Source organism: Barbus barbus (genome assembly GCF_936440315.1).
Source record: "Barbus barbus genome assembly, chromosome: 4".
Classification (NCBI taxonomy): domain Eukaryota; kingdom Metazoa; phylum Chordata; class Actinopteri; order Cypriniformes; family Cyprinidae; genus Barbus; species Barbus barbus.
This window is the reverse complement of record NC_136732.1, coordinates 38,777,375-38,793,457: the sequence shown is the minus strand read 5'-3', so window position 1 is coordinate 38,793,457 and position 16,083 is coordinate 38,777,375. Positions and strand designations below refer to the sequence as shown.

The window sequence follows — 16,083 nt, the reverse complement described above, 5'->3', positions numbered from 1 at the left end:
CCAGGACTTAAACAAATCTCCCTCGATGAAACTAAACACGAATCGGGCGTCTCTTTCAGAAACGCCAAGTTATTTTTGGTTCCATCGTTCTGTGCTTTATTTAAGCTGCTTGCAATCATCTGCACTAATAGCAGTGATACTAATTATTGGAAACATGCTTCATTTTAAAGACGGAGTTAACAAGTTCAAGATAAAAGATGTAAAATCATTGCTCGAAAAGGATTTTAAATCTTTTATCTTCAACTTATTAACTCCGCCCTCAATACATTTCCATTGCTTGAAAATAAAGCATGTAATAGTAGCAGGTTTAAGCCAAGCTTATTTCAGTTAGTCTGACCTATTTTGAACCAAATCAACTGACAATAAGTCAGACTAACTGAAATAAACCTGAGGGGTATTGCACAAAAGTAGAATTAAGAAAGCCAGGATAACAGAACAGTCGCAGCTTGACCTAGTTTAATCAGTGCATCCTGTCTTAATCCGTTGCACGTTTGCTGAGCCAGGATGAGAACGCGTGGATATGTCAAGCCAGGAGTATACAGGTCCTTTTCAAAAAATTAGCATATTGTGATAAAGTTCATTATTTTCTGTAATGTACTGATAAACATTAGACTTTCATATATTTTAGATTCATTACAACACAACTGAAGTAGTTCAAGCCTTTTATTGTTTTAATATTGATGATTTTGGCATACAGCTCATGAAAACCCAAAATTCCTATCTCAAAAAATTAGCATATCATGAAAAGGTTCTCTAAACGAGCTATTAACCTAATCATCTGAATCAACTAATTTACTCTAAACACCTGCAAAAGATTCCTGAGGCTTTTAAAAACTCCCAGCCTGGTTCATTACTCAAAACCGCAATCATGGGTAAGACTGCCGACCTGACTGCTGTCCAGAAGGCCATCATTGACACCCTCAAGCAAGAGGGTAAGACACAGAAAGAAATTTCTGAACGAATAGGCTGTTCCCAGAGTGCTGTATCAAGGCACCTCAGTGGGAAGTCTGTGGGAAGGAAAAAGTGTGGCAGAAAACGCAGCACAACGAGAAGAGGTGACCGGACCCTGAGGAAGATTGTGGAGAAGGACCGATTCCAGACCTTGGGGGACCTGCGGAAGCAGTGGACTGAGTCTGGAGTAGAAACATCCAGAGCCACCGTGTACAGGCGTGTGCAGGAAATGGGCTACAGGTGCCGCATTCCCCAGGTCAAGCCACTTTTGAACCAGAAACAGCGGCAGAAGCGCCTGACCTGGGCTACAGAGAAGCAGCACTGGACTGTTGCTCAGTGGTCCAAAGTACTTTTTTCGGATGAAAGCAAATTTTGCATGTTATTCGGAAATCAAGGTGCCAGAGTCTGGAGGAAGACTGGGGAGAGGGAAATGCCAAAATGCCTGAAGTCCAGTGTCAAGTACCCACAGTCAGTGATGCTGGTGTTGGTCCACTGTGTTTTATCAAGGGCAGGGTCAATGCAGCTAGCTATCAGGAGATTTTGGAGCACTTCATGCTTCCATCTGCTGAAAAGCTTTATGGAGATGAAGATTTCATTTTTCAGCACGACCTGGCACCTGCTCACAGTGCCAAAACCACTGGTAAATGGTTTACTGACCATGGTATTACTGTGCTCAATTGGCCTGCCAACTCTCCTGACCTGAACCCCATAGAGAATCTGTGGGATATTGTGAAGAGAAAGTTGAGAGACGCAAGACCCAACACTCTGGATGAGCTTAAGGCCGCTATCGAAGCATCCTGGGCCTCCATAACACCTCAGCAGTGCCACAGGCTGATTGCCTCCATGCCACGCCGCATTGAAGCAGTCATTTCTGCAAAAGGATTCCCGACCAAGTATTGAGTGCATAACTGAACATAATTATTTGAAGGTTGACTTTTTTTTTTTGTATTAAAAACACTTTTCTTTTATTGGTCGGATGAAATATGCTAATTTTTTGAGATAGGAATTTTGGGTTTTCATGAGCTGTATGACAAAATCATCAATATTAAAACAATAAAAGGCTTGAACTACTTCAGTTGTGTTGTAATGAATCTAAAATATATGAAAGTCTAATGTTTATCAGTACATTACAGAAAATAATGAACTTTATCACAATATGCTAATTTTTTGAAAAGGACCTGTATAGTTTGGATAAATGCACGTTCACGGCATTCTTAAAAAGATCACGAAATCGATCACAGAATCACCGATGCAAAAATCGACAAAACCCGTGCGGCATACTTTTCGCCTAATGAGCAACAGCTTCTTATGGAAACGTATGAAGAAGTGAAACATATAATATGTAAAAAAAGGCAATACAGCTGCTGTAATAAAGCAAAGAGAGAATGCCTGGCAAACAATAGCGGACCGATTGAATGCGTAAGTAGTCCAAATAACCAGTGCTCCACTGAAACCCTCATAATTACAATTCAAGGAGTTACTTGTCATTTTCCAAAATAATTGTATACTTTGCCTTAAATGTGACCAGTGGACATGCATTTAACATGAAGAATAATTGCAAACACCTACCCACTATGTGCATCTATTTGATCTATTTAGTTTCTTTTATGTCTATAATCTGTTTAATCTTTTTACTCTTATCTATTTGTATGTAGGTTTTGTTTCTAATTGATTTGATGTAATCTATAATCAGATAATTTGCTCTATTTTTATCCATCTAATCTATTTTATCATTTGTATCTATCTATCCCACAGCCATATCACCCTGTAGCCCAAGACTGGTTGCCCACTGAAGCTAAGCAGGGTTGAGCTGGTCAGTACCTGGATGGGAGACCTCCTGGGAAAACTAGGTTGCTGTTGGAAGAGGTGTTAGTGAGGCCAGCAGGGGGTGCTCACCCTGTGGTCTGTGTGGGTCCTAACACCCCAGTATAGTGACGGGGACACTATACTGTCAAAAAAAGCACCGTCTTTTGGATGAGATGTTAAACCGAGGTCCTGACTCTCTGTGGTCATTAAAAATCCCAGGATGTCTTTCGAAAAAAGTAGAGGTGTATGTATTGAATATGGCAGAGGGAAGCCACATCTACGGCAGTGGAGTGCACTTCTGCCGATGATGAGACCGTGTCGCTGGACTCCAGAAGGCTCGAGGTATCATGTCAATTTTGTGGAAATGGACACATTTTTTTAAGTTCATAATAGATAAGTCAGGGAAGTGTTACTAATAGAAAATATCATTTGTTACAGGATCCTGACATTGGGCAGCCTGGTAACATAGTGAGTATTGCCTAAAGTAAATTTACATTATGCAAAAATTCTGCTATGCTAAATAAAAGGTGTTGACAGAATTCACAAACTGTCAGATATCTCTACACAACACATCTTAAGAGACAGATCGAGCTGACAGAAGTCAAGATTGATGTGAACAAAAGAAAGCTGCAGGACATGGACCTTGAGATGCAAATTAAACGCAAGACACTGAGGAAACTAGAACTGGAAATCCAGAAACTAGAAAGAGAAGTAAGTGACTTCAGTTCATACTGTAACCATGACTGTAACACAATGTATTAATCATCATAATTGTTTCTCTCCAAAGCTGACAAGTGATAACAGCTAAATAATAAAAGAAAAATATTCCAAAACCAATGTGGTCTTGTAACTTTTTTTTTTATGAATGTCAAGTACACTTTATAGTTATTGAGCCAGTGAAGTGGAACTAGAATTTGGGAAGATAACCACAGTGTGTGCTACCGATGCCAAATAAAATTCATGTACACATGAAAAAGTTATATAGCCTACATTATCCCTTATTAAGGGATGGGCTAAATCAAAACTAAATTAACTGAAATAATTTGCAATGTATTGTTCTCTAACAAGTCTACCATTTCTGTTATCTGGGAATATGGCAGCATTGTCCCAATCAACATCCAAAGCAACTCTGGGAGCCCTTTCTTTTCTTAGGCTGGCAATATTGTGCAGCACTGTGCAGGCAACAGTCACGTCACATGTTCTGTCTGGGGAGACCCTCAGGTGGTGCAGGCACTGAAATAGTGATTTCAGGAGGCCGAAGGTCATTTCAATTCGAGCCCTGGTTTCGGCATGGGCATGGTTGTAAGCTTGCTGTGCTGGAGTTTGGGGGTCTGTAAGGGGAGTCATCAGAAATGTCTCACAGGCATAGCCTTTGTCCCCCAGCAGCGCACACCAGAGAACTCCCCTGCGAATACAAAACATAATTCTTACAAGTACTGTACTCTTGATGTTCAAGGTGCTTAAAAAAATGGGGTGGCTTACCTAGAGAGGAGTCTCTGGTGAATTCTACTGGCCCGAAAGATTCTGGAGTCATGGACTGAGCCAGGCCACTTTGCCTCTAAATTTGTGATAGGGCAGTCAGCATCACAGATCATCTGTAAAAATATATAGCCTATTAAGGTAATTTAATGCACAGAATAATTATGTAGCTGACAGTAACCATAACTCATTCTTAACTGAACATTGACACAGTGGAAGGATTTCCTGTTAACAATCTGAGGGGCGTTGGATACGAATATGGGTGCAATCCACTGTACCAATTACATTAGGAAAAGCTGTAAAACAAAATAATGAGTGTCATACTGTGACTGCTAATGTACCATTTGTAGTAATCTGTTATTATTCGTGTTACCTGCAATCTTGTAGAACTCCTCCTTGATGTGGATGAATCTTCTGTGACCAGGGAAGGTGATAAATATGTGCACAAGAGATTTCAATGTCAGACTTACATTTCTTATTGTGCGGCAAATAGTGGCTTTATTGAGGTTTTCTGCATCACCGACAGAATACAGAAACATGCCACTTGCAAAGAATCGCAGTGCTACGCAGACCATCTGTGGGACAGTGAGAGCATGGCTCCGTGCTGTCCTGTGCTGTATGTTTGGACCCAGCAGCCTACACAAATATCTGATGCCATCACCTGAGAAACTGTACCTCTCAGTCAGATATTCGTCTGAAAAGGCCAATGGGTCTGCCCTATCTCGGAAGACTCTTTCATGCCTGAATGCTCGTCTGAGTATTAAAACTTCCTCATCAACTACATCATCCAACAAAGGGCAAACCATTGTGAATAGGAAACACACAAATCTTTAGTCTATATATACTACATATTGACCTCATTACGGACTTAATTGAAACCACATTTGCAACTTCATGAGCCATTTCTTATCTCATCAACTGCAATAAAATATAATATATTGACATTTGTTCTCATTCAACAGTACATTTCTACTCTATACTTGCATATATAGATATACACAGTCTATATTCTATTTCTCATATTGTATAGTATAGTTCTTTTGCACTGTGTTGGCATTCATTGTGGACAGCAAAGTAATAATTGCTCAGGAAAATCCGCTTTCCTCACTGGGTGTATGACAATAAATGCTTTAAATCTCGAATAATATATATATTCATCAAACCTCTGACAGTGAAATGAACAGCAGTTTTCAATAATAACTAAAATAACAGTACGCATACTTAGATGAATGACAGTATATCTACCCCCGGTTTCATAGACAAGGCTTAAGCTAGTCCCAGACTAAAATGCATGTTTGAGCTGTCCCAACTGAAAATATCTTGCTCTGACATATCTTAAAATATGTCAGTGTCATTGTTCTGTGTCAAGATGCACACCTGTAATGTTTTCTTCTTAGGCATTTTTGTAAAAGTTGTTTAAATATCTTAATTGAACTAAGGCCTAGTCCTGGCTTAAGCTAAGCACCGTTTGTGAAACCGGGCCCTAGTATTTTAATGCAGGACCATGAAGTGACTACAACACAATATCTAGTAGGATTTAGGGAGGAACTAGCCGATAAATCACTAGGATTAATCTTAGCCTGGATGTTAGCCTGCTCCGGAGCAGGCTACCTGCAAAGTGTAAATCTCCATAGTAACTTAATGTAGATTAATTTAGCCTCCCTTCATGCAACCGAGTCAGGGCTAAATTCAGACAGGATAACTGGAAAATCCCAGCTTAATCCCTTATCTTGCTTTTGTGCAATACCCCTCTGGCTTATTTGGTAAACTTGTTTTATGAAACAGGCCCCTGTATGTATTATGTTTTAAAGCTAAACTAGATTGTAATAAACCGACCAAATTATTCCAGGTTGGAGGTTAATTATTGAAATTAACGAGCTTAATGATTCCAATTAAGAGCGTTTAAATATTGGCCATTGGTGCAGGTGATTGAGAGTGACAGAGCTTGATAGAGTTCTGCAGTGTTTCTGAAGTTCGTGACCTGATTTGGGGCTATAGTCTTGGATGATTGTGCTTCATGGCTATGAAGGCGATTTGTGTTTGGAAAGGGCTCATTTTAGCCCTTTTCTTCTTTGCTGTTGATGGACAGAGATCCAGACCGTAAGTAAATTGGTTTTGAGAGAGAAAAGTTGTTTTTGTTTTAACCTGTTTCCTTGTGGTCCGTTTTTAGTCTCTCCTAATATTATGGAATGTTTGCTGATCTGATTTATTACTGCTGATGATAAATGTCAGTCTGATGTTTTCACAGATCCTTCTTGGTGACGTTTCCTGCGTTGATTGAGTCTGGCTCTGCTGCCAACTTTTGTTGGAGTCTCTTAAAACCCAACGAAAGTCTCACAATGACCATGTTTCTGGTTGATGAGAAAAATAGGACAACCCTGCTTGGGCAGCGGAGCTCTTTGACAGAGTTTCACAGCTGTTTTAGATTTCAGGTTTGTCAATGTGTGGCACATGCAACACTCATCCCCCCTCATCCTTAACAATGTGTTTCTTTACAGGCTCCTCGAGTAGATGGTGAATTAGTGCAGAGCTTGAGGGTGATACTTCAAGGGAGGTTCTTCAAAATGACTGAAGAGAGGAAAGTGATGTTTAGATCCTACCTGCCTTTGACCTTCATCCAAACAGACAAACCCATCTACAACCCAGGACAAACTGGTGAGCTACAAATGACCCTTGGATAAATGCTAGAAGTGATCAGAACTTGGCTTAATGGACTCCCCTTGTTCAAATTCTTTATCAATTTATCCGTGTCCCTTCTGCAGTCAACTTCAGGGTTGTGACCATGGATGCTAAATTTGTTCCTCTTGATCAAATGGTAAGGCCTGATCTGCTTCTAATCTTTCAGTGCCTTTTTTTAATTTTTATTTTTTTTAGTACTTGAATGCCTAATATTACTGTTTGTCTTTACAGTATAGTCTAGTGGTGGTGGAGGTAAGCTTGTTCTGGATCAGGTCTTTGGATAGAATCAACACTGGTTTACTTCTACATGTTCTCTGTTTTTACTTTAACTTTTGGCTTGCAGTTTCTTATTCCAAGCTTTGTCCCTCTCAATAGGACAGTCATAGTAACCGCATTGGTCAGTGGACAAATGTCTCATCAATGACATGGATATTGCAGCTTTCTCACCAGTTAAACCCAGAGGCTCAGGACGGGATGTACACATTGAGGGCTTTCATTGGTGACCGAATGTTCTCGCAGGTTTTTGAGGTGAAAAAGTATGGTAAGTCACCACATGTGATGTGCAACTGGTAGATCTGATGACACCTCTCCGGTCCTGACTTGAAGCATTTGTTTCTGGTTTAGTTTTACCCAAGTTTTCAGTCACTGAAACTGTACCGCAGATGCATAGTGTGGGAGATGTGGGACTGAAAGTTGAGGCTTGTGCCAAGTAAGAGTAAGCTCTTATTTTCTTGACGTTTTGTTTGGTGTGCGTTTGATCTCAACGTTTTTCTCAGATACACATATGGTCAACCTGTACCTGGTGACGCGTTGGTGGAAGTGTGTCGTGAGCCATTTCCATACTCTGTGGTCCCTGGCGTGTCTCGTGTGTGTCTAATTAAAACCACCAAGGTATGTGACTTGCTGTACAGAGCAGGATCTTTATTCCCCTCTTTTCTGCAAATTGCTGTTGGGCAGAATCCTCTCATTTCCAACCATTATTTCTCAGGAAATGAAAATACAATATTGAATTATTAAACATTGTATCATTAAAGTTGCAATTATACCTTATATTGCTATCATATACTGTTGTGTACCAACATTAACATTTCCCCAAAATCACGTTTAATCGGAGATAAGAATGCTGGCAGCAGCGCCGTCTGTGTTCATTAAAGTCTGTGGCCACGCTGAGCCTTTTGACGAGAAGGCTTCAATGGTAAACCAAAGCTAATGACCGTGGTTGCATGCATCTTCCTAAACTCCATTTTTAAAGGCTTAAAAATCTATCCTCAGAAACGATACATTACACCTTAGCACTACCATTACTTCAAGAGAGAGATGAACCATTATATAATTCATATAACGGAATCATGAATAACCAGTGTTTTGAGGACACTTGCCTCGAAGGACGTGTTGCTCGACGAGGATCCGTTGTGACTTTCAATCTTGAGACCTAATGCCGCGAGGCTCCTGTGGAGTTACGAGACTTCTCAGACAGTTGAAGTGTCCAACGGAGTTAAGAGATTTGCTCTAACCAAATCTAAAGTGTTGAAAAATGGCTAATTTGTAAATAAATAAAAAAACAGACCCATGTGGGGACTGGCCAATAGCATCGATTTGTGAAATGACGCTGCCAATTTGGACGTAGGTGGTTTCCACCCGACAGCGAAATCTACTCTTAAATCTGACTTTTTGTTCTGCTACCAGATGAACGACACTGGTTGTGCTTCCCTTACCTTCAGTACGTCAGCATTTTTCGGCACCAAATTTGAAGATAACCTGCAAGATTCATTTCTTGTTAACGTGAACGTCACCGAGGAGGGAACCGGTGAGTTGTTGGTAGATTTGAGCCAGTGACTTGTCTTTATTTGGTGCATTCATGTTTGTGGCACTACTGTCCTCCCAGACATGGTGATGTCCAAATCCACAACTGTGTCCATTACGTTTGAAGTTGGCAAGGTCACGTTTTTGGAGCTGCCAGGTTTCTTTGACACTGGATTAGTGATTAATGGAAAGGCAAGTTGAGGTTTATTTCTTAATAGAAAGTTATGCTCGCTGGTTACCTTTTTTTTTCTAACCTTCTTTCCCAACAGATCTTGGCATCTTATTTCAATGGGACTTCAATGGCAAGCAAGGCAGTCTATCTCCTGGATGGTAGCCAATGGCCCAACAAACTGCTGTTGAATCTGACCACAAACCAAAATGGACTTGCTACTTTCTCCCTCAACACTGCCGACTTCCCTAAAGCAGATCTGAATTTGGTGGTACGATTTGCCTTTTATCCTATTTTTAAATGAAGACTTCTTGCAAAAACCAATTCTATTATCCGGTTCCTCAGGCAAGTGCAACTGCAGAGGTTGTTTATGGTTATAAATCGCCATACTTCAGCACCGATACGAGGACTGTGTCGCTTTTCCATACTACTCCAGACAATCCAACATTCAGTGAACTGACAATAGTGAAGCTTGAGCAGCCACTGAAATGTGGCACCAAGTATCCAGTTTTGGTCAAGTATTTGTTTGTTGGAGAGACTGGTGACTACAGTGCAGACATCATCTATATGGTGAGTGGACTCTGGTTCTGTGACCCTTTGTTTTGATGACAGTGCTATAGTCCACTTGTAGACACTCTTTATGCACCAGTCTGTCTTCTGTCAGGTCTTATCCAGAGGAGTGATTGTTCGGCATGGATTTCAGAAGGTCACAGCGAGGGCTTTGAATACACTTACAAGTGGTACAGTGTCGTTTGAGCTGTCTGTCGGTGTCCCTATGGCTCCAGCAGTCCAGATTCTGGCCTTCTGCGTTCTGCCCAGTGAGAATATTGTTGCTACAAGTGCATCTTTTGACACTGAAACGTGTTTCCAAAACAAGGTATCTGGACCTTTCACCGCTCTACTTCATGCGAGTACTCATGATTTGTCCTTCAGCGTGTGAGCTGGTTCTTGTTCCAGGTGTCTCTGCAGTTTTCTCCTGATACGGCTGTTCCTGCTGAGGGAAACATTTTGACTGTCTCTGCTGAAGCAGGATCCCTGTGTGGCCTCGGCGCTGTTGATCAGAGTGTCCTGATCATGGAGTCCGGGAGACGTCTGACTGCAGAAGCGGTAACCATGTGCCACTGATCAGATCTCCTAGTTTAACTTGGCTGGATTAACATCTATTGCTGACATGCCTATTGGGGGGGTGGATTTTTTTTTTTTTTTTTTACTAAATCGTGTTTGACTAGGTTCCCCAATGTGCCATAGTTGGTTTGCTTCAAGATCCCCACCTGGGGTTTTCAAGCAAGCCCTGGAGCACTGCTTGTTTGTGCAACATTTTGTACGTTTCCCTTCTTGGACACCCAATCTGGTCTCTACGGAGCAGTTGAATTGGATGTTAAATCAGGGGGACACACAAACAGTACAGTGCCTTGGGTGCTCCAGGACATGTCTTAAATTTAGCTTAACGAGGTGTTTTTGACATTGACCCCCCCCCCCCCCCTGTTTTTAGGTGTTCAACTTGCTCCCAGTGCGTTCGCTATCAGATTATCCATTTGGCGTTGAGGATGAACAGGAGTGCCTGAATGTTCGACCCCGTCGAGCTGTTCTTCCTGACCAAGCTTACGAAGCTTTCAAGGTAGGAAATGGCTTGTAATGTAGTGTGTGGTTTTTTTTTTTTTTTTTTTTTTTTTTTAAATGCGTCCTCTGCTTTGACAGAGTGTGGGGATGAAGGTTGCCACGAATCTGCCTGTCCGAGAACCTCACTGCCTGACGTACAGAGGCCTGAATTACTATCGCAACTTCCATGACGGTATGGCTGATAGGGTCTTGATCTAAGTGTCTCGTAAGTTTAAAGTGTCTAAGGCTTGCTGGATGATGGTCTGTATAGGGTTGTTACCGCAAAGGCCTAAACGGTGTTATTCCCGATATGGTGCATTGAATGGCAAGATGTACTAATTGGTGTTAACTAAGCTTTCAATGCAAAATGAATACTTATTCTGGTGACGTGAATCCTTGCATGTACCCTGCAAAACATGTAATGAAACGACTTGCACCCCTTAAGACCACCATTTAATATCTTATCTTGGAGTTAAGTGTGCTACCGCACCATCAGAATGGCTCTTAAAAATGAGAGCCTGGTGCACAGACTTCACTTATCTAATGAATGGACAAACCTCAGTTGGCTGTTGCAGTCCTGGTATTAATGGCTCTTCTCTTACAGTGATGTATGTTCGTGGTCCTGTAGCCTTTGCAATGGCTCCTGCACCAATGGCAGAGAGTGCTGGAGGCGAGAGCAGCTCCTTTGACGTGACCGTCAGGACTTACTTTCCAGAAACCTGGATCTGGCAGCTTGTTCAAGTGGGGTTAGTAAAGCATCTCGTTTCATGTAGTGCTTGAAGAACTTGTCTAGCTGGATCGGGTGACTTATAGGGTTGAATCCTAAATTCTGCCAGGCTGTGGCCCTCCAGGAACTGGGTTTGATTCCCCTGGGCCTGTTTTCACAATCTTGAGGCTAAAAGTAGCTCATAACTTGCCAATTTGGGAGAGAACCCTAAAATTGATGGGCAAGTCCGTCCTAAATTTAGGACCCCTAAACGTTTGCTTTCAGTGTTTTGATGTTAAAACTACCCTGATAGCGCACGTCCGTCTCGCAGATGTAAATCCAAACATGAAAGACATCTCCAAGACGTGTTTGCTCCTCTGCAATGCGTCTATAGGACGTTTCCTTTTAGATGTCAAATGGACTTCTATTGGATGTCTTTAAGAGGGTTATGATTCAGATGTCAGACGTTTGTACACCGCAGATGCTTTCCAGATCAAGAGATCTTTAACCTATCTTGCAGATGTACATGTGCTATCTGGGTAGCTCCTAAATCTGTGAAACGTTAGTAGTGAAGAGGACTCCTGAGTCACTAAGACCGAGCTACAAACTACCCTAAAATGGCTGTTGCTGGCAATCTGCCTCAGAAGGAAAGCTTGGGGCTAACCTTTTAAAAATAAAGTTTCTAAAATACTTGCGTTCTATGTCCTTGTTTTCATTAACATCCAGTTGTGTGGCTTTTTTTTTAACTGTTTGCATGCATTACTATCAGCCAAGATGATTCTGCTGTTAATTAAAAGGCCATTTACGTAGACCTAGCCACTAACTGTTTTTGAAAAGCATGCATGTAAAAGGCAGACACTAAGCTGAACACTTGCTTAACTAGTGACGCTTATCCTGCGTTTTAATCTGTGGCACTTTTTTTTATTAAACCTTTTGAGTACAGCAACAGCATATTGTGCTGTACCATTTCTATGAATAAATCTGACAGTCTATCACTGTGCATGGTTGGTAAGCATGCTGAACTCATCCATAGCAACTAGGTAAACCCCACCCCCTTACTCTTACTATAAGGAAGTCTTTTAGCTAAAAGTTTGTCTCAGCAGCTTTATGAAGGGTTTAAAAACACTTGGCTACACTTTTACTGCCATTTAGGAGAAGTCTTAGCGGTAAGACTGTTTGTGACAACGGGCCCAGATCTAAAGCCACTTGGCCCCAATTGGTTTACCTCTCCTGCCCCCTTCATTTATACTTTCGTTTGTCCTTCAGAGACTCTGGATCCACACGAGTTCCCCTTAAGGTTCCTGACACCATCACCACATGGGAAACGGAAGCATTCTGCTTGTCCTCCAAAGGTTTTGGTTTGGCTCCTCCTGTTAAGATGACTGTCTTCCAGCCCTTCTTCCTGGAGCTCTCCCTGCCTTACTCCATCATCCGTGGGGAGTCTTTTGAGCTGAAGGCCACAGTCTTCAACTATCTGCCCAAGTGCATCAAGGTCTGGATTCACTAATGCAATGTGTCTTTGGTTGTGAGATCTATAATATCAGCTTACACATCTCTAACAGAACTGGAGTATGTCACCTTGCTTTGAGCTCTCACTGCAAGATGTAGAGAAGATGCCCTTATCTTTACTAAATGTGCACTAACAATGTGACTTTCATTGGCAGGTTAAAATGAGTCCAGCTCCCTCCTCGAACTTCACACTTCAACCTCTTAATGAGCTTTACTCATCGTCCCTCTCTGCCAATGGGAGAAAGACCTTCAAATGGATTCTCTCAGCTTCTGTTCTCGGTCTGTTTTGGACTTTATTTCTTTCCTCCTTCCTAAATTGAGGTGTTGTTGCTCTCTTCCTGTCTGTCTCTGCAGGACCTGTCAATGTGACCGTCAGTGCTCAGGCTGAACCATCCCAATGTGGCACTGTGTTTGTGCCTGCGCCTGAGAGAGGACGTGTTGATGTAGTCTCGCGAAGTCTACTTGTTCTGGTAAGTGTTAACCAACCTTCTGTAGCCTGATCGTGGAGCTCATGCTGCTTTACTGATTTGGTGCCTTTTGTCTTCTAGCCTGAAGGAGTTGAAAGGATCTTCACCCAGAATTGGCTACTGTGTCCAAAGGGTTTGTTTGGCTTTACAGGGAGGATGGATTTATTCAAACAATAGACTAGTACTCGGTGCTGATCTGTTCTGTCCACAGGAAGTGATGTTTCAGTAAACTCGGCTCTAAGGTTTCCAACAAATGTTATCCAGGGATCAGCCAGATGCTCCGTTTCAGTCCTTGGTAAAGTGTGGGTTTTCTTTTGAGGGGACATTCAACAATTTAGTTTCTAATATGGCTTTTTGGTTTGACCTTTTCCTCTAGGGGACATGATGGGCCGAGCACTAAAGAATCTTGCCAACTTATTACAGATGCCATATGGCTGTGGAGAACAAAATATGATCATTCTTGCTCCCAATATTTACATCCTGCAGTACTTGGAAGTCACAGGCCAACTCACCGACGCCATCCGACAGAACGCCACCAGTTACCTTCGGAAGGGTATGGATAAACCGATCCATTGTTTATTTGGACTAAATCCCAAATCCTACGTATTGGGGCATATTATGCTGTAATCTGTTTCCTGACCGAGTTCCCGGGGTTTTGTTTTTGACCTGTACAGGATACCAAGGGCAGCTGAACTACAGACACAGTGACGGTTCATACAGCACATTTAGTTATGGTGCATCCAATACATGGTGCGTTTCATAGTATTCTTGTGTTGCACATTGTTGTGGTTTGTAACGAGACTTTTTTCATGGCCAGGTTGACCACCTTCGTCATGAGGTCTTTTGGCCTAGCAAAGCGTTTCATCTTCATTGATCCGAATGGCCTCCAGAGCTCAAAGGATTGGCTGATCAGCAAGCAGGGTTCAGATGGCTGTTTTATGCAGCAGGGGACTCTGTACCACAGTGACATGAAGGTGCGTGCTGGTTTTAAATGTGCCACAACTGATCTGAGTTGAGACCGCTCTTAATTATGCTGCTCCATTTTTAGGGTGGTGTTGGTGATAACGTGACCATGACCGGCTACATTGCTGCATCACTGCTTGAACTAGGCGTCCTTGTCACGGTAAAAACATGCCTACCAGCAGTTATACAAGCTCCTAGCAGCTGACCTTCAGTTACGTTGTGTGTTCCCCTTTGCTTTCAGGATCCAGTAATCACCAATGCCCTGTCTTGCTTGACGCCTTTTGTTGGGAACCTGGGAAACACTTATGCCACAGCTCTGCTGGCCTACACCTATAGTCTGGCTGGAGAGACCAGCACTTGTTCACAGCTTTTAAATGCCTTGGACAGGGTTTCCATTTCTGAAGGTGAAATTTTACCAGCTTGTTTGAGATTCACCATGTTCTTTTGCCGTCAACTTTCTCTCCTGTCTCTTCGTAAGGCGCTAAGCTCCATTGGTCTCAGACTACATCTGGTGACACTCTGGCGGTGGAGATCAGCTCTTATGTGCTGCTGGCGGTTCTCTCTGTACAGCCTCTCACGCCAGCTAATCTGAGCTATGCTAACCGCATTGTCAACTGGCTCGTGGCCCAGCAGAATCCCTATGGAGGCTTTTCTTCTACCCAGGTGTCTTAAAGTACCAAACAGAAGTGCAATCGTCCATATCGGAGTGGTTTTTAATCTGGTGCTTTGTTTTTAGGACACAGTGGTGGCTCTTCATGCTCTGTCTCTGTATGCCACTGAAGTGTTCAGCTTGACGGGCTCCAGCACCGTTACTGTAGAGTCATCTTCGGCAGGAGAAGTGTATAACTTTGATGTGATTCCGAAAAACAGGCTGCTATATCAGGAGAAGCCGTTGAAAAACATTCCTGGCGAATATAGTGTTAAAGCAAAGGGCTCCACCTGTGTGTCCGTGCAGGTCAGTATCTTCACCTGTTTAACTTCTGCTTCTGTTGAGCCGAATTCTAAATTTTGACTTGTGTTCCCAGGTTGCATGTTTCTACAATATCCCCACACCCATTAAAGCTGCCAGAACACTTGGCGTTGAGGTGACGGTGGTGAGGGACTGCAAAGTGCGTGGAGCTGATCTCACGTTGAACTTCACTGTAAGGTAAGAACAACTTGGCTGTGTAAAGATGCCCTAGTCAAACCGGACAGTCAAAGGCCGCTGTGTGCCTGAGCCGTTCTGTCCCATGAAAGGCAGACCAAATCATACTGTTCTGATGCACCACATCCCCTAGTATCAAAGCATGGTTGAAATGGCTGCCACCTGAGCAGCATTAAACCATTATTGTTGAGACTTGTGTGGAGATTGTAAATTCAGAAGAGCTTGACTTGACGGCATTTTCCCCTCCATTCAGATACAATGGTGCAAAACCAACTACTAACATGGTTATCGTGGATATTAAACTCCTATCAGGTTTCACAGCAGATACATCACTGGTTCGTATGTTTGAATGAATTGTCAAGCCCCAAAATACTTGAAGCTGCTTCGGCTGCAAACAACGGTATCTATCTTCACAGCTTGGGTCTCCTCCAGATTCACTTGCACCATTAGTACAGCGGGTTGATGCTGGAGATGATCGTGTGCTCGTGTATCTGAAAGAGGTGAGATGCCCACTGGGTATATTCTCTATCTGCCCTCCTTCGTGTATATGTATGCTCATGTACTTCTCTTTATCCCTTCTCTCTCACAGGTTCCCAAAGGCGTCCCCATGACCTACAGGATGCAACTTAAACCGGTTATTGCAGTGCAGAATCTCAAGCCAGCAGTCGTTGAGGTTTATGACTACTATCAACCAAGTATGCATTCAGTGACTGTTTCTGGCCAAATTCTGTTAAACCCCATTAAGCTAATTTTCCCCTTTCTTTCAGGTGACTCGTTTGAGACCACGTACCTGCCCCCATGCCCATGA

General features: G+C 42.5%; 3 protein-coding genes across 3 annotated transcripts in view; all 3 read left to right on the top strand.

The window, feature by feature from the left end:
- LOC306861337 (alpha-2-macroglobulin-like) overlaps positions 1-4,904 on the top strand; it is a gene marked incomplete at its 5' end in the record, with an annotated part of 23,085 nt that extends 18,181 nt beyond the window's left edge. Inside the window, 4 exons of the mRNA XM_079403548.1 lie at positions 3,022-3,099; positions 3,196-3,225; positions 3,295-3,468; positions 4,624-4,904. Coding sequence (XP_079259674.1) covers positions 3,022-3,099; positions 3,196-3,225; positions 3,295-3,468; positions 4,624-4,656 — 315 coding nt within the window. The 3' untranslated portion in view covers positions 4,657-4,904. The remainder of the gene's footprint in view (positions 1-3,021; positions 3,100-3,195; positions 3,226-3,294; positions 3,469-4,623) is intronic.
- LOC306868633 (caspase recruitment domain-containing protein 10-like) overlaps positions 1-16,083 on the top strand; it is a gene marked incomplete at both ends in the record, with an annotated part of 72,505 nt that overhangs the window by 51,744 nt on the left and 4,678 nt on the right. The window lies entirely within an intron of this gene.
- On the top strand, positions 4,774-16,083 carry LOC306861329 (alpha-2-macroglobulin-like; the record flags this gene model as incomplete). Its single annotated transcript, XM_079403536.1, has 34 exons — positions 4,774-4,946; positions 6,485-6,668; positions 6,735-6,891; positions 6,999-7,051; positions 7,147-7,167; positions 7,291-7,456; positions 7,540-7,624; positions 7,692-7,806; positions 8,602-8,722; positions 8,801-8,910; positions 8,988-9,158; positions 9,233-9,457; positions 9,552-9,764; positions 9,845-9,994; positions 10,380-10,505; positions 10,586-10,679; positions 11,115-11,232; positions 12,459-12,684; positions 12,857-12,980; positions 13,056-13,171; positions 13,250-13,301; positions 13,380-13,463; positions 13,545-13,721; positions 13,843-13,918; positions 13,986-14,142; positions 14,217-14,291; positions 14,373-14,535; positions 14,610-14,794; positions 14,868-15,086; positions 15,157-15,278; positions 15,529-15,610; positions 15,692-15,775; positions 15,865-15,970; positions 16,043-16,083. The coding sequence occupies 34 exons, from the start codon at positions 4,774-4,776 to the stop codon at positions 16,081-16,083; spliced, it is 4,371 nt and encodes a 1,456-aa protein (XP_079259662.1).